Below are 27,667 nucleotides of genomic sequence, written 5' to 3' on the forward strand. Positions count from 1 at the left end.
ATTGCTCATCTATATTACGACAAGATGAAAATAACATAAGGACTGTCTTTAAAATATAAACCAGTCACTTTAAACTAAATTTTAAAAATGTGTGTGTATAACATATATATAAAACCTTATTCATTCAAGTGAGTATCATGTGCTTGTCGAGAAGACCCCTTAAGAAAACCCCATTTGCTCTGCTGCTGTTATCATGCAAATGTTTTGTGGGGTTCTTTTTTTGAGAAATATGTTCACAGTTGTATTACAAGCTATAGGCCATGCAAGTCTTACTAATCTCTTATATCATTTTAAAAATAAGTTTCACCAGCTTGATTACAAGACTTATTTGGTTCTGAAGGTCTTTTAGCCGCTTAACAAAATTAAAATCACTTTCTAAGAAACAAGATTTGCTATTACATAGGTATTAAAATGAATGAAATGAATGTGCCAAAGACTCTGAAGGGAGCTTGAAAGGGGGCATTCTAAAACAGTCTTGGCAATGGCACCTGTAGGAATAAATGTAGAGCCGGCAGGGTGACTACTCAGAAGGAAGAGTAATTGTTTGGATGTATGTATTTGGGTCAGTGGTGGAAATCCATGCCTTTTCTTATGGATTTGAAGCTTGACACGATGGTGTTAATGACTTATTTTCTTGGTATACTCATGTACTCCTGTATTACGTATCGCTTTTGGTAATTGTGTTCATTTAAGAAACACTAAAGTACTAACATGTCATTCAGCAACTCCTTGCTTTTGTAGATAGTAGGAACTTTGACCAAACTCATTGGAGCGTAATAAAAAAAAATACACCAAATATTTATTAATTTCTGAAATTAGGGGCCAAATTTGATAATTCATATTCGAGGACTGAAAAAAAAAATGTTATCAGGGAAAAAAAGAAGTATCACTTAAGAATTTATTATTCTGCTGACAGTCCCCATGTTCAGTATAACTCGTTGCCATCAAGTCGATTCTGACTCAGAGCAACCCTACGTCATGTTAATCATAATTTGTAATTAAGGATTAGTGTCCAAAGACAAGGCTGGAAACTCCCCCCAAATTTTCTGCATTAAAAAATGATAGGTCCTTAAAGGAACATTAATTATTCTTGCATCACTCCAGTTTCATGCCACTTTTACATTTCAAGCATATTTAAACTTCAGTAACTGAAAATAAACGAAAAAAAAAATCATGGAAGAATTAATGACACGTGATATTGCAAGGTATGTTAGACATTTAACTTCAACATTACAGATGACTTGTCATGCAAAAGTAATACAAATTTTCATGCAAATACAAAACAGTGTGAAGAGGAGTAAAGCCTGCAGTTAAAATGTAGACGCAGACGGACAATGTCAAGGACTCTGGGGGCCCCAAATGAGGCTGCATGCAAACCACATCATTTACATTGTCTCACGGGGTCAAAGGAAAATGAAAATGTGTTGTCTGTGATTAAATCTTTTTATCTTTTCAAAGCAAGAATGTAATGTGTTAACATTTCCCAAGTATGAAAATGTTGTGTATGATGAATCATCTGATTGGGACATAATACTGAACAGCACACTTTTTAAAAGAACAGAAAATACATAATAATATCTCAAAAATAAAATGATCTAACATATCAGTCATATTATCAAAAGTCATTTTCTATTGGAAGAAAAGGCAGTGGAATTGGTGCTTAAACTTCCTTCGATTTACGGACACAAAATAAAATCACGACTTCAATTTATACTCCACAGAGTTAAAAGCCACATCTTTAAAGGGTCTTAGTTAAACATTTCAACTATAAGGGGATATATCTGGTTCATAATGCTGTAATACTATTTTTTTATTGGATATGTATAATACCATTATATAAGCATCTTTGCTACTGTAATTTTTTCTTTTAGAAAAGCAAAATCTGTTACACGAGTGTTAGGTGAGAATAATAAATTAGCACTTTTACTATTTATGGAACACAGGCTTCTAAAGCAACGGAGGACTGGCTTACAGCTCTATTCTTAATCATACTTGATCAATCCTATTCTTTCTGTTTCTACATTACAGTATCTTAAATCCCAATCCATTGCTTTCATGGGAGGAATCTTTAGAGAACAGGAACTTCTTTTAATAATGGGAACTTCTTTTTACTAGAGATTCTGAAAATACCAATCATATGTGGTAAGGGGCAAGTTGGCATGTCTAAGAATTTCATTTTGGAATTTGACTTGAATCTTTGAATTTTTATGAATAAACGCTTTAACAACACCAATCGAGCACTTCTTGTGTGCCAGGTATGGTTCTAAACGCTTTCCATGGGCTAATCTTCATGCTAACTCCATGAGGTTGGTATCATCATTATTCTAATGTTGCCAGTGAGGAAATTGAAGTTTACAGATTTTCTGTCACTTGCCCAGAGTCACACAGTTGGTGATGAGTGGAGTCAGGATTTGAATTTGCAAATATCCCTAGTTGTAAATATTACTGATCTTATGAGTAAGAGAAGTTTCTGCAACCTAAGCTGCTTTAAGCTGTTGTTTAACATTAGACTCTCTGAAATGATACCACACTCTGTCATCGTCCCAGTAGCTTATTGCTTGGCAATTATTTAGTTGAGCGCTCAGATGCCATCAGCTTCAGTAACATCTTTGTTGGTTGTCTTGTTGCATTTTTTTTGTTGCTATCCATTCATATTTTTAGGACTCCTTTCTATTTTTCTTGCTCTTATGATAATATAAAAGAAAGAATTTCAGCGGAATAGTCTACAGATAGCAATTCAAAGACAGTTTTCCAGAAAAGGCAAATTTATAGAGACATAAAGTAGATTAGTGGCTGCTTAGAGATAGGGGCAGGATGTTGGGGGAAAGGAGAATGATGGCTAATGAGTACGGAGTTTCTTCCAGGGGAGACAAAAATGTTCTAAAATTAGATTATGATAAAGATTGCATAATTCTGTGAATATACTTAAAAGACATTGAATTGTGCACTTTAAGTGGGTGGACTGCAGAGTAGATGACTTATGTATATCTCAATATTGTAGTTTTTTTTTTTTTTTTTTTTAAAAGGGAACTGCTTCTCAGTTGTAAACCATGGGATGAGGGGAAACAGCTACCACATGTTTACAATGTTATTTGGTGTAAACATTTTGTGTCTTTAATTAAATGAATACCTTTCATGTTGTGACAGACATTAGAACACCCAAACATTTCCAGCTTGTTGGTCAAGTGTCATGAAACTGCCCAGTTTAACCTCGAGATATAATGACATTGGTGAACTGGCTTAAGATAAAGTACACACTTCATTTTGAAAGGAAGCAAAACAAAACCTCAAATCATCTTCTCTCCAACTGAAAGTCTATATTCATAAAGACATGTGAGTGAATCTTGGCATTAAATTTTTACCCTTTTTTAACATAGAAAACTTTAAAACCAGGGGCATGTTTTAGTTTTTCTTCTTATCTTCCTGTTTCTAATTTTTCAATTTTAAAATGTTTCCAATTTCTAAAATGTCACCTTGTTGACACTCTGTCCAGAATTTGGATTTAAATTTATAATGAGCTCATATATACTTTTTTTGTGGCTTCCTTATCTTTTACAGACGTTTCTTTCCTCTTAATTCTTACTTATCTCACCTCCTCTAAAATAAGTATGTTCCCCTTGGAAAGTTATTACTATAAACTTGAGTCCCCACTTTGTATTATACATATCTTGTTTTTATACAGAAAAAAATTAAAACGAGAGGTTCAAGAACAAGTAATGAGACAAAGAAGGTGTTAAGGGAAAGACAACAGTTGGCTTAAGATACTGTCTGTTCCTAGAAATGTGTCTGTATGAATGTGTGTATACATATATGTGTTTGTTGTGGTTGTTAGGTGCCATCGAGTTGATTTTGATTTCAACTGACAGCGACCCCATGTGACAGAGTAGAACTGTCTCATGAGGGTTTTCGAGGCTGTAATCTTTACGGAAGCAGATAGTCAGGTATTTCTCCTGCGGAGCTGCTGGGCAGGTTTGAGGCACCAACCTTTCCATTTGTAGCCGAGTGCTTAACCATTGTGCTATCAGGGCTCCTTATGTGTTTTTAACATTGCCCAATTCAAAAGGAGTTCTTTTGCAATCCTAATGAATGAATGGATCTAGGCATTGAGCATCAACAACTGCTAAACATCACAAAAAAGCGATAGATGTTATATGTTATATGCGTCCTGATGGAAGAGGAAGAACAAAGCAGTACCTACAACTAAACTTGCAAATCCCTACCCCCAAAACAAAACAATGAACCTGAATCTAATCAAGCCTCTAGATCCAACTACTGACTTACAGGAAATCCAGAAGACAGAGGAACATAATAAATTATGCAATCAGATGTGGGAACCTCTACAGGACAAACTACCAGGTTTCTTCAATACGCAAATTGCAAGAAAACAAAACAGAAGTGTATTTTATAGTTCAGAATAGACTTTATTTGGATTCTGATTCAAACAAATAAGTTGCAAAACAAAACAACAGCATCCCATCTCATTCAGAATAAAATCCAAAACCTGTAACATGGCCTACAAGGATGTACATAATCTAGCTTCTGGCTACCACTTTGATCTGATCTGGTATCTGTCTCTTCTTTTTCACTATACTCCTGCCTCACTGGTCTTGTTGCTTTTCCTTGAATGCTCTGAGCACAGAATTGCTTCAGGGACTTTGCTCTTGCTACTCCTCCTGCTTATAATATTTTTCCCTTACAAGCCTTGATTCCTTACTTCTTTCAGAGTTCCCGTCCTTTTCAGTGAGGCTTTTTCTGATCACCGTATCTAAAATAGCATTCCCCTAACACCCTTTTCCCTTTATACTCTTTAGATTTTCTTTTTAATACCACCATCTGCCATAAATGTGCTTGTTTATTGTGTTTTCCCCTGTGGGAATGCAAACTCCTTAAAGTAAGGACCCTTTCTGCTTTTGTTCAGTAATGTTTCCCTGGTACTTAGAACAGTGCTTGGCACAGAGTGGGTGCTTAATAAATATTTGTTGAATTAATAAATGCTCCAAATCTCTTTGTGTTTACCCATTTTCTAGCACATACTGCTCTGTATTTTTATCTTGTACCTGGCTGTCTCCCCCTAAACTACGTAGACCATGAGCTTCTTGAGGACAGAGCTTTTTTGTTATGTTTTTTATTGTGGTAAATATGCATGTAACAAAGCATTTGCCATTTGAACATTCCTTACACGTACAACTTACTGACATCAATTGTATTTATCATGTTGTGCAGCCATTATCATTATCCCTTTCCAGCTTTTTCTATCACCCTTAATAGAAGCTCAGTGTCTCCTAAGCAGCGGGTTCCTTTTTCCCCCCCTCCCTCCCATCTGCTCCTCATAACTACTAATAACCTTAAGTCCATATACACTTGCTTGTTCTGGGTATTTCGTATAAGTGGAATCATACAATCTTTGCCCTTTTGTGACTGACTTACTTCACTCAGCATGATGTTTTCAAGGTTCATCCATGCTGTAACATGTATCAGGACTTCATTTCTCTTTATGGCTGATTAATAGTCTATTGTATGTATGTACTACATTTGGTATATCCATTTGTTGATGGGTAATTTAGGTTGTTTCCATCTTTCGGCTATTGTGAATAGTACTGCAGTGAACATTGGTATACATGTATCTGTTGTGTTCCTACTTGCAATTCTTTTGAGTATATACCTAGGAGTGGAATTGATGGATCATACAGTAATTCTATGTTTAACTTTTGAGGAACTGCCAGACTGTTTCCCACAGTGGCATACCGTTTTATAATCCCAGTAGCAATGAATGAGGGTACCTATGCTATAAAACCAGCCCCTGTGGTTTTCCTTTTTTAAAATCATGGCCATCTTAGTGGGCATGGTGATATCTCATTATGGTTTTGATTTGCATTTCTCTAAAGACTAATGACACTGAGCATCTTTTTATATGTTTGCTGGACATTTGTATAGCTTCTCTGGTAAAATGTCTATTTATGTCCTTTGCGCATTTTTTGATTGTTGTTGTTAGGTGCTGTCCAGTTGATTTTGACTCATAGTGACCCCATGTGACAGAGTACAACTGCCCCATAGGGTTCTCTAGGCTGTAATCTTTATGGAAGCACAGAGTTGCTGGGTAGGTTCAGACCAGCAACCTTTTGCTTAGCGGCAGAGTACTTAACTGTTGTGCCACCAGGGCTCCTAGTTTTTAATTAGATTGTTTTCTTATTGTTGATTTGTAGGAATTCTTTATGTATTCTGGATATTAAATCCAATCAGATGTATGGAGCCTTGGTGGTGAAGTGGTTAAGAACTCAGGCTGCTAACCAAAAGGTCAGCAGTTTGTATCCACCAGCTGCTCCTTGGAAACCCTATGGGGAAGTTCTACCCTGTCCTATAGGTTTGCTATGAGTTGGAATCGACTCGACAGCACACAAGAACAACAGCAACATCAGATATATAGTTCCCCCAAATTTTCCCCCAGTCTGTAGGCTGTCTCTTCCCTTCGTTGAACAAAAGTATTTGATTTCTATGAGGTCCCGTGTATCTGTTTTTGTTGGTTGTGCTTTCAGTGTCATATCTAAGAATCCATTGTGGAAAACTAGGTCCCAAAGTATTACCCCTATATTTTGTTCTAACAGTTGTATGGTTTTAGTTCTTACATTTAGGTCTTTGATCCATTTCAAGTTAGGTTTCAAATATGGTGTGAGGTATGGGTCCAACTTCATTCTTTTGCATGTGGAAATCCACTTGTCCCAGCACCACTTATTAAAGAGACTATTCTTTCTCCACTGGATGGATTTAGCACAGTAGGACTAATTTTATCTTATTTACTGATTTATCTCCAGTGTCTCCCTAACCTACTGACTGGTAAACAGTTTCCTGGTAAATGACTGAATCAACAGCCTGCGCAGAAACTGTGCCACTTATTTGCAAATAAGCCAGTCTTCAAGTGGGTCAATCACTTGTTATCAAATGTGGAGCTGTTCTAAGGCAGGACCATTAAAACTAATAGAACTGTCAATTAGGACTTAGCTCCCTCCAGTCCAAAGGGAACATGGTTTCTTCCATTATTATGCAATAATTATGTCAAGTTATCAAAGCAGCATGTCTCTACTAACTCAAACACCCTGTTTGCTATGATTTTATACCATAAAAATTTGTTTGATTTAATGAATTAAAGAGGCTTCTTTGCTTTACTCACTAAGTTCTGCCTACTGTGGCTCCTGTCACCACCGCAAGAATCCTGGAATTGTCCTTAGCCCTGTTCTTGCATCACTCCCCCCTTAGCCTCCTAGTTATTTACCTGAGGGTAGTCCCTTGGTGGTGCAAATGGTTAATGCGCCTGGCTGCTAACTGAAAGGTTGGCGGTTCGAGTCCACCCAGAGGTGCCTCAGAGGAAAGTCCTGGTGATTTACTTCCAAAAAAATCAGCCACTGAAAACTCTGTGGAGCATAATTCTACTCTGACATACATGGGGTTGCTATGAGTTGGAACTGACTCAATGGCTACTGGAAAAAAGTCCAGAAACACTGACTGACTCTACCTCTGTGCAGATGAAGGAACATGTTGATGGTTTGCTTTTAGACTTAATTATATACGTCTCATATTCTTTTACACAATATCCTCCAAATGTGCATGAAATTTTCAGCTAAAACAAAAGATTTCTGTTGACCTTGCCCCAGATTGCAGGGACACCAGGTTCACTATCCTTGACCTTTAGTGGTGCCCCATTGAAAGGTGAGACTTCTTGACTCTGAGGTCCCTACCTACCAATGCTCGCTTCACCATGCTCATCACACTCACTGGCTCCTTCCAAAGTGCTCATTTTCAAATGTTTCTTATTGACTTCCATTTGTTTTCCCACATTTGAAGAAAGTTCAGGCAGACAGTCTATAGCTGAAGCAACCAGTTTTTGACAGAGCATTGTATACAACATGTTCATTTCACTTGACATTAATTCTATTGGTTTATTGCATAGACTGGGAAAATATTTGCAAAGTGAAAACCTCAGAAACATCTCTAAGGTTTTCCTGCTCACTTGATTACTATTCTTACTCCAGGTTACCCCTACCCTGAGTAATCAGAAATGAAATCTAACATACATACCAGAAATGTCAGTGGAGATGAAATTACTAGCATGCCACTGGGACAAATAAATGTGGCAACTATTTCCTGTCAATCTCTGGCTGAAATCTGTAATGGTCCTCTCATATGCTGCCTATCTTTTTATTTCTGAAAGGCGCCTGTTCATGATTTAGCTCACTGTAGAGAAAATATCATAAGTAGGCCGGGGCATTCCAGTTTTACTGCTTGAGGAGAGAGGGTTAAAGACCCTAAACTTTTCTGGTATGAGTCAGATAATAAAGGGAGATGAGTTCAGGTGTTCAGAAGTCGAGAGGCCTCCTGTTTCTAGAGGAGGGACTGTAAACAAGGCCTCTGTTGGGGTTTTCCAGTTTTTGTGACTGGGGGTACTGTCTATTTTAGCCAGGACTCCTGTCTGTAAACAGAGCCCCTATACTGTACAACTCCAGAAGGCACCATTCACATTGTGTTCTGTGTGACTAGTGTTTTCTGGAGTCGTGCAGTGCACAGACTGTGTGGCTATATGTGGCAGCCCTGTAGTATCCTTGACAAATGGGGTTTTATTGTAAGGATAATAAAAAAATATCTCCAAATCTGAGGACTGGCTGAACTACGAAACAAGATGGACAGAGTATAGCTAGACCACATGAAGAACTAGACTCAAAGATTTCTATGCCACTAGGATTATCATGGAGCCCTGGTGGCGCAGTAGTAAAGAGCTATGGCTGCTAACCAAAAGATCAGTAATTCGAATCCACTGGCTACTCCACAGAAACCCTATGGGGCAGCTCTACTCTGTCCTATAGGGTCGCTATGAGTTAGAATTGACTCAATGGCAACAATGGGTAGGACTCTCATTCTGCCTCCTGACTCTGTATCTCTGAGTGCTTTATTCTGTCTCACTGCTGATCAGCTTCTTCTACATGGTGGTAAACACAGTTAGCACCAATTCCTAAGCTTCTCATCTCATGTCCTAGCAGTCTCTGGGTGCAGTGAAAAAATTAAACTGACAAACCTTTAGCTAGACTGACAAAGAGAAAAAGGGAAGACTCAAATACTAAAATTAGGAATGAAACGGAATATAACTAACAACCTTACAGAAATAAAAATGTTTATTTGGGAATATTATGAACAATTATATTCCAACAAATTAGATAAATATTCCAACAAATTAGATAATTCAGGTGAAATGGACACATTCATCAACTACTGAAACTGACTTAAGAAGAAATAGAAAATTTGAATAGGCCTATAACAAAGAGATTGAGCTAGTAATTTAAAAAACTATCCACAAAGACAGGCCTAGGCCCAGATAGCTTCACTGGTAAATTCTACGAAGAATTCAAAGAAAACTTAATGTCAGTTCTTCACAAAAACTTACAACTCCTTCTATGAGGTCAGTATTACACTGATATCAAAATGAGACAAAGACATCATAAGAAAAGAAGAGACTACAAACCAATAGCTCTTATACACATGACTGCATATTTCATCAAAGGGTTTACTACAATGGGTTTACACATTCCTATATTGTTGGACACTTCCATTATTTTCCATTTTTTAAGTACTCTATATTGCAATGAATATAACATTTTCCGTATTTCGGGCTATTCCCTAGGAGTAGATTTCTAGAAGTTGAATTATTGAGTTAAAAAGTATGGATAGTTTAAAAATCTGGCTAATTGCTTTCCAAATGATCTGTACTAATTGAAATTTCTATCAGCAATTATTTATTCTAAATGTATAACTGGTCTGGGTGATGAATCCTGTGTGTTCGTTTCCCTCCCAACACACCCTACACTCTCCTAATGTCTCCCTTACACTATAATGTAAGGCTTCTATGAAAACCACATTTTAACTCTCTTAGTCAAAGGCGATTTATTCAATTAAGATATAAGAAAACACTGAAGCACCCTACAAATGGAAAATTAAGTCCTGGTTTTTCACTATCAGATTCCCTGCTTGAAGAGTTAACTTTTCTAGGAAAGACTATCTGTTAGAAAAGTATTACTTTGATTATTTTTACTTTAAAATCTGAAGCTATAAGGCAATAAAAATTATGAAAATAATGTATTTACAATGCAGGGTGTCATATCCAGAGACATGCTGAATGGCCTGGAACCTCTTTCAAAATTGTTCTTGATTTTTTTTGGGAAGAGGAGGGAGAGAGACATCATTCTGGATCTAGGATTTTGGCAGGCTAGTTTTAGTATGACTTTATTTGCTAGCATCCAGTTATTCCAGCATGTATGTGGACATGACCTCTAATTGGGAGCATGAGAAGAAGCATCAGAGAGTCAAATACTGTAGACAGTGCTGTTGCACTGTATTGCCTATCACAGCTGAGTTCTTCCCACAGTTCATCCTGTCTTGCAAACTCAAAACGTTATTTTTTGAGTGGTCACTGGGTCATAGCTACATCAAAAAAAACAAACAAACAACGTTGCTATTGAGTTGATTCCAACTCATAGTGACCCTTTAAGACAGAGTAGAATTACCCCATAGGGTTTCCAAGGAGCGGCTGGTGGATTTGAACTGCTGACCTTTTGGTTAGCAGCTGTAGCTCTTAACCACTGTGCCACCAAGGCTCTCATAGCTGCAGTTGTTGAAAAAATGTGAAATAGCTTTAAGTTGATTGATAGAACTTTTATGCTATTGTCAATTCACTTGTTGAATGCCTAATGTGTGCCAAGCCTTCTGCTAAGCAGTTTGGTATTCATTTAAATAGATACTCATATCTGTGACTAGGGCTTGAGATGATAACATTCAGTATTGCATTCTGACGATGTGTAACTTTCTTTGCCAATTTGTGCACCATTTTGTGTAGTAGACCAATGTCAGAAGCTCTGTGGAAAATGAGGAGACCTATGTTTCCAGTGTGACTTAGGCAATAAGGTCCTTAGACCAGTTGATCTCTGAAATGTCTTTCATCTCTATCACTCTCAGATTCTGAAACCACATCCAAGATCAAATTTTTCCTTTCTATTTTAGCACTCTCCAAATGATAATTGAGAGGATTCTTTTATTTCTGATCCCCCAACCCCCACCCCCAACATACAGGAGTTTGCCAACATAGTTGATAAAAATCTAACCTGAATGAAATCCCATCTTAGTTTTCTTAGTTTTAATGGAGCACCCACTAAGTACATATCATCACGTAGTAGGTAGGCTCTTTCTCTGACTATTCCAGCCCTCTCCCTTCTTAACATGTGGAGTAATCCAGTTTGGGACTTTAGAGTTCTCTAATTGCTTTATTGATGTTACTTTTATATTTGTTCTCTAGTTTAACTCCGAAAGGACCAAGATCTTGTCTTTGCACTCCCCACGGTGTTTCAAAACAATGCATGGAGTGAAATCAGTAACAGGTACTTGGTAATCGTAATCTCAACTCTTAATCTTAAGTGAGCACAGATAGTGCCTGCATTTTACACATAAGGATACTGAAGAGTAGAGAGGTTGAGTCACTTGCTCAGGATTTTACACAGCTAGGAATTATGAGCCAGGATTCTTATCCAAGCAGTCAGCTCTAGAGTTGGGCTCTTAACCACAGTACCATACTGCCTTTTCTGTGATGGCTTGCAAAGATTTCAAGCAAGCATTCCACTCGGCTTTCACCACACAGCCACATTATGCCACATTAACCATTGCAGTATGTCTTAAGCAAATTACTTTCTGTGGAATTTTATACCTTATTTCTCAAACAGTCTCTGTTGCTTGATCCTTTTCAATTGGTTAAAGCAGTGAGATCTCTGTGATTAGTTCCCTGGGGGCTATGATACCTCTGAACACTTTCCACTAGGATGAAGTAATGTGCTTCTCCACAGGGAGCACGCCACTCCTCAATTTCATTTCTTCATTCCCAGGAATGACAGTTCTCCAGCCTCTCTGAGGGCTCCTCTTTTTATAATCTCTTGGCCAGTCTTCATTGGTTGGACCTGCACACCTACCCTGATGGTGATGTGACCCCGTAAGGCCAGGAGGAAGCTGTAAACCTTGCCCATGTGAGGAAGAGACTCTCACCTGAATCCATACGCTGATGTACACCAATTCAAAGTAATAGGATGCCTGTCTTTTCCTGTTTCCATTGCTGTCTTCCCAAGCACTTCCAAAGTTATTCTGAAACCTTCCATCAGAAGGCTTTCCTAAGTCCTCCAGCCCCCTCTTACCTAGGCAGTTATGTCCATTGAGTCATGCAGCAATAATATACTGCACGTGTATAAGCCAGGCACTATGCAAGAGACTAGAGATACACTAAACTGTAATAAAGTGACGGAGATTTCTAAGTTACTAGTACAATGTGACAGTATGTGTAAGGTCCTAAAGGGGCATCAGGAAGGCAGAATAAGTTCTATTGTAGAGAGGAGGATAAGCAAGCAAGAGGCAAAACGTGAACTGGATATTGAAGGATTGTAATTCACCACATGGCATAGGAAGAAGCAAGAGAGGGAGAGAGGGAAGCTATTCCACCAGCAAAGGGATTTAGGCAGAGTTCTTAACTATCCTCTGCTAACTCCAAACGTGTCTTCTCTCCAATTAGATTGCAACCTTCTTAATAATAATAATAGCAACTTAAATTTATTGAGCTCTTCCTCTGTGCCACTGTTAGTATATGTCTGTTAAACATTTTGCACTAATTATCTCATTGAATCCTCCCCACAACACTATCACACACACGTACACAAACACACATACTTCTGTCTATAATATTCCTCATATACAATTGAGAAAACTGAGGCTTAGAGAGCTGGTAAATGGCAGAACTGATATTCTCTCAGATTCCACAGCCCCAGCTTCACTACTGTGTTACTCTGGATTCCTCCAGGACCCAGCAAATGCTGAGTACACGAGGGAAGAATTGGTTGACAGCTGGTTGAACACAGAAGGGTTTCCCAATGGCAGGCAGGCCCGAAGACTTTGTTTCACAATTTGATTTGCCCTAAGGAGGCGTGTGAAGTTACAAGATGAGATCAGTGACACTGTGTACTACCGGGCATTTGTCACGTGAAGGGGGGTGGGGTGGTGCGTAGGGATAAAGAGCCCAGTCCTGGGGTCAGACAGGCCCTATGGCACACTGCTTCTTTGCTAGATACATTTTCTTTTTCTAATATGTTTGCTCCGTCTCACTGACTGTGTGACCTTGGGCTAGTTACAACATTTTTAGGATTAGGCTAGTTACAACATTTTTAGGATTAGTTTTCCTCACCTTCAACATAAACTTGATAGTATTGCCTACTTCACATTATCGTCATCACTGCGTATAGCACATGAGGCTCAGAGAGGTCACTTGTTCAATGCTGCAAATCTGGTAAGTGGGAGAATCCTAACTGGAACCCATATCTCTCCACCATCAAAGCCTATGGTCTTTTCTCTATTTCATGTTTCTTCCTGAAATGCAGTAGAGGGGATCCACGCACCCACTCCAGGAGGCAAAGTTCACAGTGCTTTTTTCACTTTGACTACTCCTCATCGTACTACACATCCCACAAACGTAACAAGCCCCTTCTTTTGTCTAAGCTCGCTTACGTTGCTTGCATTTCAAGACTGAATCAAGAACTACACTTTGTGAGTCAATGTTACGTGGAAGTGAAGGATTACAAAGAGCTTTCAGGTTCAGTACATTTTTTTTGATATACTTTTGATGCAACCTTCCCTGAATACGCCTTTAAAAACTTGTCAGGCGTATCAGAGATGTCCTGGGAGAAAGTGCAAGATGAAAGAGCACCAGAAAGATATGAAACCTGGGTGTAAATTTTGAGCACCTATGGTGGAAGCTTACACTAGGTGCTGGGAATACAGCTGTGAAGCAAAAAAGACAAGATGCTTTGCTTGTGGGGCTTACTGTCTACTGAAGGGCAGCAGGCAAATATAAAGATTATATGTGCTATGGGAACAGAGAAGGGGCCTGTGGCCCTGGATCTACCTATCTATATGCGCTTAGGAAAGTCTCTTTTCCTCCCTGGGCATTGCCTGCTTCTTCTATGAATTAGCGAGTTAAAAGAGATGACCTTGAAGATTTTTTATGGTATTCAAAATCTACACTGCCAAGAATTTCCTCTTCCTTCCTCTCTTGTTTCCCTCCCTCTTTAAGATAAGAAAGGCACTCAGCCTTTTGAATGATGACTCAGTTTTAGGAACTGACAGTTGGCTCTTTGCTTCCTACCACCTGATGTCAACTCCAGACCCAGAGCATAAGTGGTCACTTGCAGCATCCAGGAGTGACTGAGGGCAAATCAAGAAGTGCATTAGTAAATACTATTCTTTGTAATGTGCCAGATTGAATAATTCTCACCTCATGCTTGAATCGAAGAAGGGGTAAGTTACAAATGGAGACAAATCCATTACAGCTCAGATTGCTAGGCTAGTAGCTTCATTTTAGCAAGACGAGTCCTAGGGATTAAGACTCTCACTCAGAGTGAGAGAGGTGGGACAAACACACAGGCCTCTTGGTTTCTGTTCTGGGCTTTTTGTCTAGTTCACACTGTGTCTGTCTACACATGTGTCCTTTGAGACACATTTCATATGCTATATGCAAGTGAACTGTGTTTCTTAACAAGCAAGGCTAATCAGAGGAGCATGTCACATGTCTACTGTGAGAGGATGTGAGTGACCCAAGGGTTTCTCAGTGGTTCTTTTTTTTTTTTTAGAAGAGAAAAATCAAATACTGCTTTCTAAACTTTGAATAGTAGCTGATAAAAGTACAGGTCCTTACTTGGCCAGTATTTGAATTCCTCTAGTACAGAGACGAAAGCCATTAAAACACACACACTTCAAAGGAGTAAAACAGCCTCAAAACCCCCGATACTTCCTTTTGAGAACAACCTCTATCTTTTTCTCACGTACACACTCCTTTCCTGTTCACATTCACAGCCCTGCCGGCTCATTATTATTTCTGTAGCAGACACCAGTGGGTAAATCTGCCACTGCAAACCCATTGTCACTTTAAAGCCAGAGAAAATAAGCTGTTGTATTCCTCGAATGCTGCTTCTGCCTGGGGAGGCTCAACTAGTTATGTCTAAACAAGGCGCAAGGTCATACAATTGAGCTCCACTTGTGAGAAAATGCACTTGCAGTACTTCCCACAATGTCTAGGAAATAGTAAGCATCCAACATTATTATTACTCTCTACCCATTTCTCAAGGGGCTGAAGAGAGACCACATCCTAGTAGAAAATACTGCATTTGACAGCAATAATCCACTACTTGAAAATTCCAGAGAAATGAGGATAGTAATACTCCCACTATAGGCTATTGTAGTGCTAACTGTAGAAACAGGCATGTAAGGGCTTAGCCATGGTTAAATGCTCAATAAATGATAACTGTGTATTATTATTCTATAAGCATTTATTATGTTTGCCAAATACTATCCTCAAGGCTCCAATGGCAAACCAAACCAAAAAAACCCACTGCTGTCGAGTCGATTCTGATGCATAGTGACCTCATAGAGTAGAATTGGTCCATGGGGTTTCCAGTTTCCAAGGAGTGGCTGGTAGATTCGAACTGTCAACCTTTTGGTTAGCAGTCATAGCCGTTAACCACTGCACCACCAGGGCTCCTCAGTGGCAGAAGTGCCTGCATATTAGAAAAAGGCATCCACTTTGGGAATAGGGATTATAAAAGTTCTTACCCTTTCTCAGTCTCCCTCTTGCTGAATGGGATGTAGGTTGGGTTTCAACCCCCACGTGTCTTATATACAACAATATGGCTATAATAAATAATGGGAACACAAAATGAGGAGCACACAGTTTAAGCAAGTCATTACCGCACAGTAAATACTTGCTAGGATGGAGGTATAGACAACAAGTTGTAAGGGCAGTGAGGAGGGACCCATTGCCATTAGAGATGCTGGAGAAGGGTCAAAGGTACACTTTTAGCTAGGAATAAGTAGGGAGAGTGTCAGGTAAAGAAGTAGCAAAGCAGAGTTCAGGCAGAGGAAACACCCTGCCCAGTGTGGAGCCACCCTTTCTCCCCTCCACACTTCCCTAATCCTGGGTAAATGGGATGTAGGATTTGGGGAGGGGTGGGACTCAGAGGAATAGTGGGAAAGACACTGATGAGGCAGCTCTGGCCTAGTCTGTGAAAAACCTTGAAGAACTTACTGATGAAAGTCAAAGACTATAGCCTCAGTACAGTTTATACCTGAACATAAAGAAAACACACATCTTCACAACTGGACAAATAAACAACATCATGATAAATGGAAAAAAAATTGAAGTTGTTAAGGATTTCATCCTACTTGGATTAACAATCAATGCCCATGAAAGCAGCAGTCAAGAAATCAAATGACTAATTGCATCGGGCAAATCTGCCTGCAAAAGACATCTTTAAAGTGTTTAAAAAACCAAAGATGTCACTTTGAGGATTAAGGTGCACATGACCCGAGCCTTGGTATTTTCAATAGCCTCATATGCATGCGAAAGCTGGACAATGAACAAAGAAGACTGAAGAAGAATTGATATATTTGAATAGTGGTGTTGGTGAAGAATATAGAATATACCATGGGCTGCCAGAAGAATGAACTAAGCAGTCTTAGAAGAAATAATACAACCAGAATGCTCCTTAGAAGTAAGAAAGGTGACACTTTGGCTCACTTTGGATATGGCGTTGCTGGAAAAAGACATTATTGGTCAAGTAGAGGTTTGGAGGAAATGAGGGAAACCCTCAATGAGATGGACTGATACAACAGCCACATGATGGACGCAAACATACCAGTGATCGTGAAGATGGCGCAGGGCCAGGCACCATTTCATTCTGTTCTAGATAAGTTTGCTGTGACTTGATGGCAACTAACAACATGAGGTATTACTAAATGTTTTCTTCTGTTCAAGAAATAATAAATGAATGAATGGTAAAAATTTTTCTAAAGAAATGACGTGTAGAGGCCAGAAAACAGTGTTTTATCATTTCATCAGCAATGTCAAGTATTTAGATTAGAAATCCAGAAGAAGCAGAATTATTGTAACTACCAAAGAAGTCCCAGAATCTTATGCACTTTAATCGCAGGAAAGATCCTACTGATGCTCGTTTGACTTGGCAATTGTAAATAATAAAAATGGTAATTATGGGTAAACAAAACAAAAAGTTTGTTCCTTGGGTTTCTCAGCCCAAGGTAGATTCAAAATAGCAAATTGAGTTTGGATAGGGGCTGGAGGGAGGTGCTGTTTCAGGCAGATATCTGCTAACAGTGCCAAGAGAGTACAGCTGTGCCTCACATTCAGCCACTTCAGGTGACAGGTTCAGTGTGACACGCCACCTAAACAGTGATGAGGGAGACCCATCCTGGGACCTTTGCAGTCGTTTTGCAGTGGGTTTTTTGTGGAGAAACAGTTGGTGGGTGGATTGATTCCTCATCTAACATCCAGTAAGTACAACTCAGAAGAAACTGTCTTTCACATAACAGCCAAGCCATGTTTACATTATGGGTGATGATTTAGCTTTACTAAAACATCACCCATCACAGTAATGTTGTAATTTTGGATTTTGTTGCTATCATATATAAATAGGAGCCCTGGTAGTGCAGTGGTTAAGAACTAGGCTGCAAACCAAGAGGTGACCAGTTCAAATCCATGAGCCGCTCCTTGGAAACCCTATGGAGCAGTTCTACTCTGTCTTACAGGGTCGCTATGAATTGGAATCGAATCGAAGGCAACAGGTTTTGTTTTGTTTTTATATATAAATACTACCAATCTATGATATTTTGTACCCTGGTGGCACACTGGTTAAGAGCTATGGGTGCTAACCAAAAAAAGGTTGGCAGTTTGAATCCACCAGCTACTCCTTGGAAACTCTATGGGGGCAGCTCTACTCTGTCCTATAGGGTCACTATGAGTCCGGATAAACTTGATGGCAACAGGTTTTTTAAGATATGATATTTACTTTGTACATTTCTTTTAACTTTATAGATGATAAAATTTATAAGCATAAGGTATTATACCTATTCTTATGTTTATATATAGGTAACATCATAATAAAAAGATGTAGTCAACACTGGGGGGCGTGTCCAGTGTTTAAAAGAGGCCGTTATGTACTACTCACCTCATAGGGTTGTTGTGAGAATTTAATGAGAAAAAGCCTTAAAATATACTTAAAATATACTTAGAAAAATGCCTGCTTATACGTAACCTAATTCCTCAACCTGTCTCCTCATCTGTGAAATGGATAAGATACCAAAGTGCTCTGCAAATATAAGGACTTACTGCTAGTATCCACAAAGAATTTCTTAATGCCAGAGGAAGAGTGGATTTTCCACAAGCACCTTTCTGCTTTTAACCTGATAATCATTCTGAAATTGGTCTCTAGGTCTCTGTTTTTTTTAAATTAATTTTAGTGACAATTTTATTTGCTGTACCCTGGATTGGTTTTTCAATTCATTGGTTATTTCAGTATCGTGCATGCAGTTTCTAACAGCACATAGCAATTATCTAATGCTGCAGGCTTCAGTTGGCAGGTAGACAAACTGAGGTGGAGTGTTGGGGAGATAACTTGCTTGAGGATAGGTCTGAAAGCATAGGCACAATTTTAATTTTAATTACTATGTCTCTGCTTAGTGCAATATCCTGTGCATACAGGAAACTAAAAACCTGTTTATTAAAATGAAAGGAAATAGCGCTCAGACCAGGAAAACTTCTAAATTGTTCCCTTTTCCATTAACAAGCTATAGCCAAAAATATGTGGACTGTGCCTTCTAATTTACATAATTTTTTCCCAATACATCCTCTTCTTTATTCTCACATTATTTAATTTAATAATTACCAGTTGAGTGGCATGAACTATTTTAGGTCTAAATAAACCACATTCCCTGCCTGCTAGGAAATTGCAATCTATTCTCATCTTTATAATTGAAAAATCAGAATCTCAGAAAGGGAGGCTACTGCATCCAGATCCATAATCAGAATCTCAGAAAGGGAGGCTACTGCATCCAGATCCATAGTCAGGGAAGATAAAAGTAGATTCCAAGACTGTCCAATTTCAGAGCCTATTTTTTTAGAATTATACTGGAATTATTAGAAACATACTGAAAGCATTGCTGAAGCTCTTTTCAGATGTTACATGATCTGTCATAAAAAAAAAAAACTTTCCACCCACATATAAACATAGTTTACAGTTGAAAAGAAGCAAGAGAAACTATTTTTACTTGCTAAGAGCCTGACAATAATAACTACAATGAGGAAGTCAGCTCACTGGACAGTTACGTCTGCATCTTTTAGTATTGATGTTTCAGCTTTGAGATAGTTAAAACCTCTTGTACAGTAAAACTTGTGAACTCTAAGGTGCAACTATGGGCCTTTTACCATAAAGAGTCAGGTTAAAGGAAGCCCTGTAGTTAGTGAATCAGAATTTATTCATGAATAACTCCCAAAGTAAAAACGGGTTGGAGGCAAGTTTTCTGAATAATATTTAACATTCTGAATTAATAGCAGGGGGAAAATTTAACAAAAGCTCAGTGTTCTCATCTGATGAAACTGTGTGTTATTTATATAACCATAAATTATACATCTCCTATTTATATTACTGTATTTGTAGCATCACTAATTGAATGGATAGAATTAAAGATGCTAATAGCATCTAGATTTGGTTCATACAGAAAAATACCTTGAAGAATCAGTTATTCTGTTTTGCTCACACAATAATCATACAGGGCCCAGTTCTGCCACTTACTACCTCTGCAAGCTTGGGTAAGTTATTTACCGTCTCTAAGCCTCAGTTTCTTCACATGTAAAATGGGGATATTAAAAATACTTACCTCACAGGGTTATTGTAAGGAACAAATGAGCAATGCCTGTAGAATTAGAATTAATCTGTAGAAATAAGGCAGTCTATAAATGTTCAGGATAACTGGCGTACTGAATGAAAAGCAGCGGTTCTGCAATGCAGAAAGCACTGATCAAGTGTGTTCTAGAATTTCCTACAGGTAGTTCTATATTATGGCAGAGACGTCAGAAACAATCAAGATTTGCAGCCAATGGAGGAAAGGGGCTGAGATCATTCCTGCTGCACTAACCTCTCTGCCCACAAGAGTCTGCAGGTGGCAAGTTGTTCTCTCCCCAACAACAAAGTTAGCAAGCATATGCTCAGCAATTCTTCCCCTGCAAGTGGACGTAGGACCAACTTCTGGCAACTCTACGTTCCTCTCCATCAGGGCAGAAGGTGATTTGCAACCTTAGTACTAGAGTACTTTTAGGAAGTTGCTCATTCTAGCCTTATAAGGGGGAAGAGTTTGAGCTATGTAGGGGTGGGAAAGAGATGAACTAATATAGGTACTTTATATCTCTAAGACTCCCATTTTTACATATGAGGTCACTGAGGCTTACATATGGTAACTCTGACAGAAGTAAGTTGGTCCGACTGATAACAAACCTTTCCTCTATGTCTGTGTGTCTCAAATCGTAGCATGCATCAAAGAAATTTCTGGGGAGCTTGTGAAAAATACAGATTCCCCATCCCCAAGGATATGGAATCCAACCCCAGTCTTAGACTGGGGTTCAGTCTAGGCATCTGCATTTTTAGTAAGAGTCTCAGTTAATTCTGATGTAGATGTTCTAGTCTACACATTTTTTGTTTTTCCCTGCTAAGTATTTTTCCGGTCTCTCCTCTCCTCTCTACAGCTACTTTATGGCCCTTCTCCATGTCTTACTTGCATTATTGAATATGTCTCCTAAAATTCAAATCTGACCGCTACTAAAGGCTCTCCACTGCCCTCAGGAGCAAGACCCCTCATGATCTGGCTCTCGAATTCCCCTCTGCCTTATCCCCTGACACTTATTAACCTTCTCTGGCTTCCCTGTACATACTGGGCTGTTTCCTTTACCTACAACATTCTTGCCATCGTTTTATACCTGGTTAGATTTTATTTATCCTTCACGGATCATTTGGGACATCATCTCTTCCAGGAATTTTCATATGAACTCCAAGAGAGGTTTCAGTATTCTAGAGGTGAGTTCAAATAGCATCCTGGGCTCACCTCTTGCCTCAGAATATTCTGATTCCTAAAGGTAGGAAGTATGTCATAATTCATACTGTACTTCCATTGCTTAAATAAGTGTCTGACAATAGTATGGCCTCAAAAAATGTTAAGTTGAAAAACTTAAAAAACTGAAAAAGAAAGGAGAAGAGCCCAGTGAATAAGAGAACGTATTATGTTTCAGTTTATCACACTGCCTCCAACACGAACTAAATGAACGCTTTAGCTACATTCGGGAATGAAAATGACATTGGATTCGAAAAGTTTTTTAAATAATTTTACAACTTTTGCATTTTTTTTTTCTCCTGAGGATGAGGCTGACCAAACACAGACAGGTGTCAACATATATACAATAAGAAAAAAAGGTGCCTTAAAAATATAATTACGTTGGAGATGGGTGAAGAATTGTACAAACTAAAAAAATATTGTGAGACTTGGAGATTTTTATACATACACAGTGGTCAGGTTTTTATCAGAGATAAATTCTACTAAATTTGGCAGGTAGGGTTACAGATTAATAGTTTCTACAGCAGTACTTTCTTAGGTCTAGGAGGAAGATGATTACTGAGAAATGCAAATGCATAAAAATATATAAGGAACATAATTTAGTTTCCATGAATCTTCCATTCCACAAATCAGCAGTTTCCTCATTAGTAACTTGACAAATACATTATACTGTGAGGTAATGCATATGTACTTAGTCATTCAAAAAATGTTCACTGAGTTCAGCTGGCTTTCAGGGTTCAGACAGGGACCCTCCTTACATGTATCAGAGAAGGAAGGAAAGAAACTTGATTGAGGGTCCTGCTGAGAACCATTCACAGAGAAGCCACTAGCACTCTTTATCAGACGATTATCTGTGTGGTGTTCAGGTGCTTGGCAGTGGACAGTTTGGACTAATGTGAGTATTACATTCAAGAGAAAATGTAACGAGTCAGCAACTCTCCTTAGGCAGGGCTGGTGACATTGCAGAATTCCCTGGACACACACCCCTATCTTTGTTCTTTACAGTGTCAGTCTGGCTAAAACCCCACACTGGATGTGGTACGGAAAAAGAATTGGAAGGCGAAAGATCAGTTAGGGAAGTGATAATAAAGAAAACGAGGAGGTGCTTTTTCTGAGTTTGTGAACTTTGAGGAGAAAGCTTTTCTTCCTGATGTCCCAGTGGAGTGAGGCATATGGCTTTCCCTCCATCTTTCCTCCTTCCTCCCTGGACCTGAATGTCACTTTGAAGCTGTTACACAAGCAGTCCTCATAACTCATCCTGCTGAAGCAAACATGATTCCTATCTTGCTAACAAAACACTGGATGGCAAATAGCTTTTTTGATAAAGGACACAATGGCAGACTCTGCTACGAAGTCTCTCTGTGTCCCTGAGAAATGATGCTCGGTTTCTTCATTTGTAAATGATAGTCGGAGTTATTGGCCACATGGAAATTTCCAAGACTCTATGAAGTAGCACTCAGGTTTCTCAATACAAGCTCTAGTTTGGTTCAGGCTGATAACAGGTCCAGCCAGTAGCTGCCGGCTATCACCATAACTTCATCTCTTCTCTGCCCTCTTTTTCACAGGCAGCATCTCCTCATAAAGGGAGCTCAAGGCTTTGGAAAAGGACACAGAATACTAAATGAAACAGAATACTATTCGGAACCACTGAGTCAGACTTCCTAGGATGGCAGTTCCCTCTGGTCTCTCTAGCATCAGTTAACTGTTTTCTTATTGCCACTGTTGTAGTTCAGATTCTCAGAATCTGACACCCAGAATACTGCAATAGCCTCTTGATACATCTCTCACTATCAGTCCACCCTTCACACGGTTACCAGACTGATTTATCAATCAGCATACCACTTCAGATCATTCAGTTCTGTTTGCTCTAAAAAGGTCACAATGAGTAGCTAGTATGTGTTGGATATACACGGTGCTTCTTGTTTTTTCATGGGGATTATCTATTGACTGCTATAACTTTTGGTCCTGGGTGATGCTCACTAGCCAGAATTTTTAGGACAGAAAGTTAAAGAAAGTAGATGGGAAAAAAAGAATAGGAAAAGAGGGGATAGATATAAGTATTGTCAGTTAAGAAATTTTAAAATTGGTTTAAAAAGCTGTACAGCCCACAGCTTACAAGACTGAATGATTTCCCCCCAAGATTAGGAATAAGACAAGGATGACTGCTCTTGCCACTTCTACTCAACTCTGTACTAGTGGTTCTAGCCAGGACAGTCAGTCAGGCAAGAAAAAGAAATAAAATAGTCGTATTTCTATACACCTGCAATGAGCAACCTGAAAAAAAAAAAAAAAATTCCATTGACAGTAGCCTCAAAGAGAATAAAATACTTAGAAATAAATTTTACTAAATAAGTATAAAACATACTGTGAAAGCTACAAAACATTATTTAAAGATGACCTAACCAAATGGAAATACAGCCCATGTTTATGGACTGGAAGACTTAACATAGTAATACTCCTCAAAATGATCTATAGATTAAATGTAATCCCTATCAAAATCTTTGCTGGCTTCTTTGCAGAAATTGACAACTGTATCCTAAAATTCATGTGGAAATTCAAGGAATCCAGAATAGCCAAAAGAATCTTGGAGGATACACACTTACTAATTTCAAAACTTACTACAAAGCTACAGTATTCAAGACAATGTGGTATTAACGTAATCAGGGATATACACAAATCAGTGGAATAGAAATGAGAAGTTCAGAAATAAACTCATATTTATGGTCAATTTTTTTTTATTTTTTTTTTATTGTGCTTTAAGTGAAAGTTTAAAGTGAAAGTTTACAGTTCAAGTCATAGAAACATTTATACACACATTGCTATGTGACCCTAGCTGCTCTGCCTATAATGTGATAGCACACTCCTCCTTTCCACCCTGGATGTCCCATGACCATTCAACCACCTCCTGTCCCTCTCTGCCTTCTCATCTCGCCTCCGGACAAGAGCTGCCCATTTTTAGTCTGATGCATCTACTTGAGCTAAGCAGCACACTCTTCAGGCATATCATTTTATGTCCCACAGTCCAGCCTAATCTTTGTCTGAAGAGTTGGCTTTGGGAATGGTTTCAGTTCTGGGCTAACGAAGAATCTGGGGGCCATGTCTTCCGGGGTCTCTCCAGTCTCAGTCAGACCATTAAGTCTGGTCGTTTTACTAGAATTTGAGTTCTGTACCCCACTTTTCTCCTGCTCCATCCGGGACTCTCTGTTGTGTTCCCTGTCAGGGCGGTCATTGTGGTAGCTGGGCACCATCTAGTTCTTTTGGTCTCAGGCTGATGCAGTCTCTGGTTTTTGTGGCCCTTTCTGTCTCTTGGGCTAATACTTTCATTGTGTCTTTGGTGTTCTTCATTCTCCTTTGCTCCAGGTGGGTTGGGACCAATTGCTGTACCTTAGATGGCTGCTCGCTAGCTTTTAGTTTAGCCCAGCTGTGCTGACTTCCCCTGTATTGTCCGTCTTCTTACCTATGATCTAATTAGTGAATACCCCTCTCCCTCCCTACCCTCATAACCATCAAAGAATTTTTTCTTCTGTGTTCATTTCTTAAGTTCTTAGGATAGGACTCTCATACACTATTTGTCCCTTTGCGACTAATTTCACTCAGCGTAGTGCCTTCCAGATTCATCCATGTTATGTTTCGCAGATTCATCATTATTCTTTATTGTTGTGTAATATTCCATTGTGTGAATATAGCATAATTTGTCCATTGATGGGCACCTAGGTTGTTTCCATCTTTTGGCTATCGTGAACGTGGGAGTGCTGGATCGTATGGTACTTCTATTTCTAGCTTTTTAAGGAAGCGCCAGATCGATTTCCAAAGTGGTTGTACCATTTTATATTCCCACCAGCAGTGTATAAGTGTTCCAGTCTCTCCACAACCTCGCCAACATTTATTATTTTGTGTTTTTTTGAGTAATGCTAGCCTTGTTGGGGTGAGATGGTATCTCAGTGTAGTTTTGATTTGCATTTCTCTAATGAGGAAATGCTCACAAGCATTAGCCATGTATCTGTTAGCTGCCTGAGTGTCTTCTTTGGTGAAGTGTCGGTTCATATCCTTTGCCCATTTTTTAATTGGGTTATTTGTCTTTCTGTTGCTGAGGTTTTGCAGTATCTTGTAGATTTTTATTGTAGCCAAAATGTTTTTTCCCAGTCTGTAGGTTGTCTTTGGACTCTTTTGGTGAAGTCTTTTGAGGAGTGTAAGTGTTTGATTTTTTGGAGCTCCCACTTATCTAGTTTCTCTTCTGGTGTTTGTGCATTGTTAGTAATGTTTTGTATTCCGTCTGTGCCATGTATTAGGGCTCCTAGCATTGTCCCCATTTTTTCTTCCATGATCTTTATCATTTTAGATTTTGTATTTAGGTCTTTGATCCATTTTGAGTGAGTTTTTGTGGATGGTGTGAGGTATGGGTCTTCTTTCATTTTTTTGCAGATAGATGGGATGGTCAATTGATTTTTGACAAAGGTGTCAAGACCTTGCAGTGGTACTGGGACAACACTGGAGAGCGATATTCAAAATAATGAATTAGAACCCTACCTCATACCGTACACAAAAAATGAACTCAAAATAGATCAAAGACCTAAATAAATGTAAGCGATAAAATGATGGCCTTGGTTAGACAATAGTTAGTTCCCTAGATAAAACATCAAAAGCACAAGTTACAAAAGAAAAAAAATACATAAATTGGGCATCATCACAATAAACGTTACATAAAAAAGAACAAAACCTTTTGTGCTTCAGTGGACCCTTCAAGAAAGTAAAAAGACAACCCACAGATTGGGAGAATATATTAGCAAATCATATATCTAGGAAATGTCTAGTATTCCGAAAATAAAGAAGACTTCTTATAGCACAACAATAAACTGATAAATGAGCGAACGATCTGAACAGACATTTCTCTGAAGAGGATATACGAATGGCCAATAAGTACAGGAAGAGATGCTCAGCATCATTAGTTATCAGGAAAATGCACATCAAAACTACAATGAGATACCAGTTAACAACCACTTAGATGGCTATAATACAAAAGGCATATTAACAAGTTACAGTGAGGATAAGTTGGAGTCTTCATACACTACTGGTGGAAATGTAAAATGGTTCAACTGCTCAGGGAAACAGTCTGGCATTTCCTCAGAATGTTAAACACAGAGTTATCATATGATCCTAGAATTACTCCTAGATATATACCCAAGAGAAATTAAAACATATGTACACACAAAACCTCGTACACAAATGTGCACAGCATCATTCTTCATAACAGCCAAAAAAGTGGAAACAAATGTCCATCAACTGATGAATGAGTCAATAAAATGTGGTACATCCATACAATATTATATATAATAGAATATTATTTGGCAATAAAAAAAATCTGAAGTACTGAGTTCATGCTACAACATGGATGAACATTATATTCAATGAAAGAAGCCAATCATAAACGACCACAAAGTATATGATTCTGCTTATAAGAAATGTCCAGATTAGACAAAGCTATAGAGACAGAAAGTAGATTAGTAGATTAGTGATTGTCTGGGGCTAGGGATCGATTGCTGATGGGTATAGGTAGGGTTTCTTTATGGGATGATGAAAATGTTCTAAAATTGACTATGATGATGGTTGCACAACTCTGCCTGTACTGAAAACCATTGAATTGTGTTCTTTCACTGGGTGAATTATATCATTAAGGCTGTTACTAAAAAAGCTGTTCATCTGCATATGTGTGTGAATACTTTGATTAAACTTTGGTAATTCTTTTTTGTTATGTCTGTCACAACAATCATGTATTCATTTAGATTATTTTTCCATGACCACTGTCTTAGCTTTATAACCACTGTCTTAGCTTTATAATGTGTAACAGACTAAAAAAAATTTATAAAGACAACTGCTAATGAAACCCATCCTTTTAGAACATTATTTAAAAGAAACATATTAAAGACATTAAAACCTCTAAGCTATCTTTTTCTTCTTCTGTGTAGTCATTGCATCAACATCATCAACACATTGTCATTGTTTCTGCTGACCACTAGTAGCTTTATCCTAGTATTTAATATATTTACTGTCAATTCACTTTATCAGAAATGCCACTACTTTTTAACAGTACATTTATGCAGTCTAGTAGCTCCTTATTTGTTTGCTACTAACAGCCTAAATGTTAATTATAGTTATATCTATGGCAACCAAGACAACTTGATGTTTCCATTATTTTGTACTTACCCCTTTTGAATCAATCACTCCAGGTTTTGCATTAAACTTTACTGTCTTCAATCGGGCACGTTCCTTTCTTTCCACCCTGAAGAAAATTGACATAAAGAGTGTCACGTGACAGAGCATGTATGACTAAGTTTCTTATTAAATGAAGAACTCCTTCTTCCTCTTATCCTTATGGCTCAAATAAAATGTCTTCTAAAATAGTTCTGTTCCTTTGTTCACTATAAAGACTTGGCATAATGTCTCTAACCTGTAGGCCTCTTGAAATTGACAGTGTTACAAGTACTGAGAGTTACAGTATTTGGAAGGAACAAAAGAAAAGCCAATATTGAAAAGCCAATATTTGTTATGCTGATACTTAAATAAATAATCTATTTCAACAACTTAGTCGATAGAGGTGAACACCTAGAGCAGAGACTAAGCAAGCTTTTCCTTTGTTTCCATCCCTTCTTTTTCTTTTCTT

The 27,667-nt window shown here is 38.4% G+C and overlaps 1 protein-coding gene across 9 annotated transcripts in view; it reads right to left on the reverse strand.

Moving 5' to 3' along the window:
* Window positions 1–27,667, reverse strand: part of DLG2 (discs large MAGUK scaffold protein 2) — a 2,186,317-nt gene that overhangs the window by 36,077 nt on the left and 2,122,573 nt on the right. For all 9 annotated transcript variants that reach the window (XM_004385499.2, XM_004385504.2, XM_004385503.1 and 6 more), the window contains one exon: window positions 27,211–27,286. In XM_004385499.2, coding sequence (XP_004385556.1) covers window positions 27,211–27,286 — 76 coding nt within the window. The remainder of the gene's footprint in view (window positions 1–27,210; window positions 27,287–27,667) is intronic.

The sequence above is a fragment of the Trichechus manatus genome, unplaced genomic scaffold (genome assembly GCF_000243295.1).
Source record: "Trichechus manatus latirostris isolate Lorelei unplaced genomic scaffold, TriManLat1.0 scaffold00140, whole genome shotgun sequence".
In the NCBI taxonomy this organism is placed as follows: Eukaryota; Metazoa; Chordata; class Mammalia; order Sirenia; family Trichechidae; genus Trichechus; species Trichechus manatus.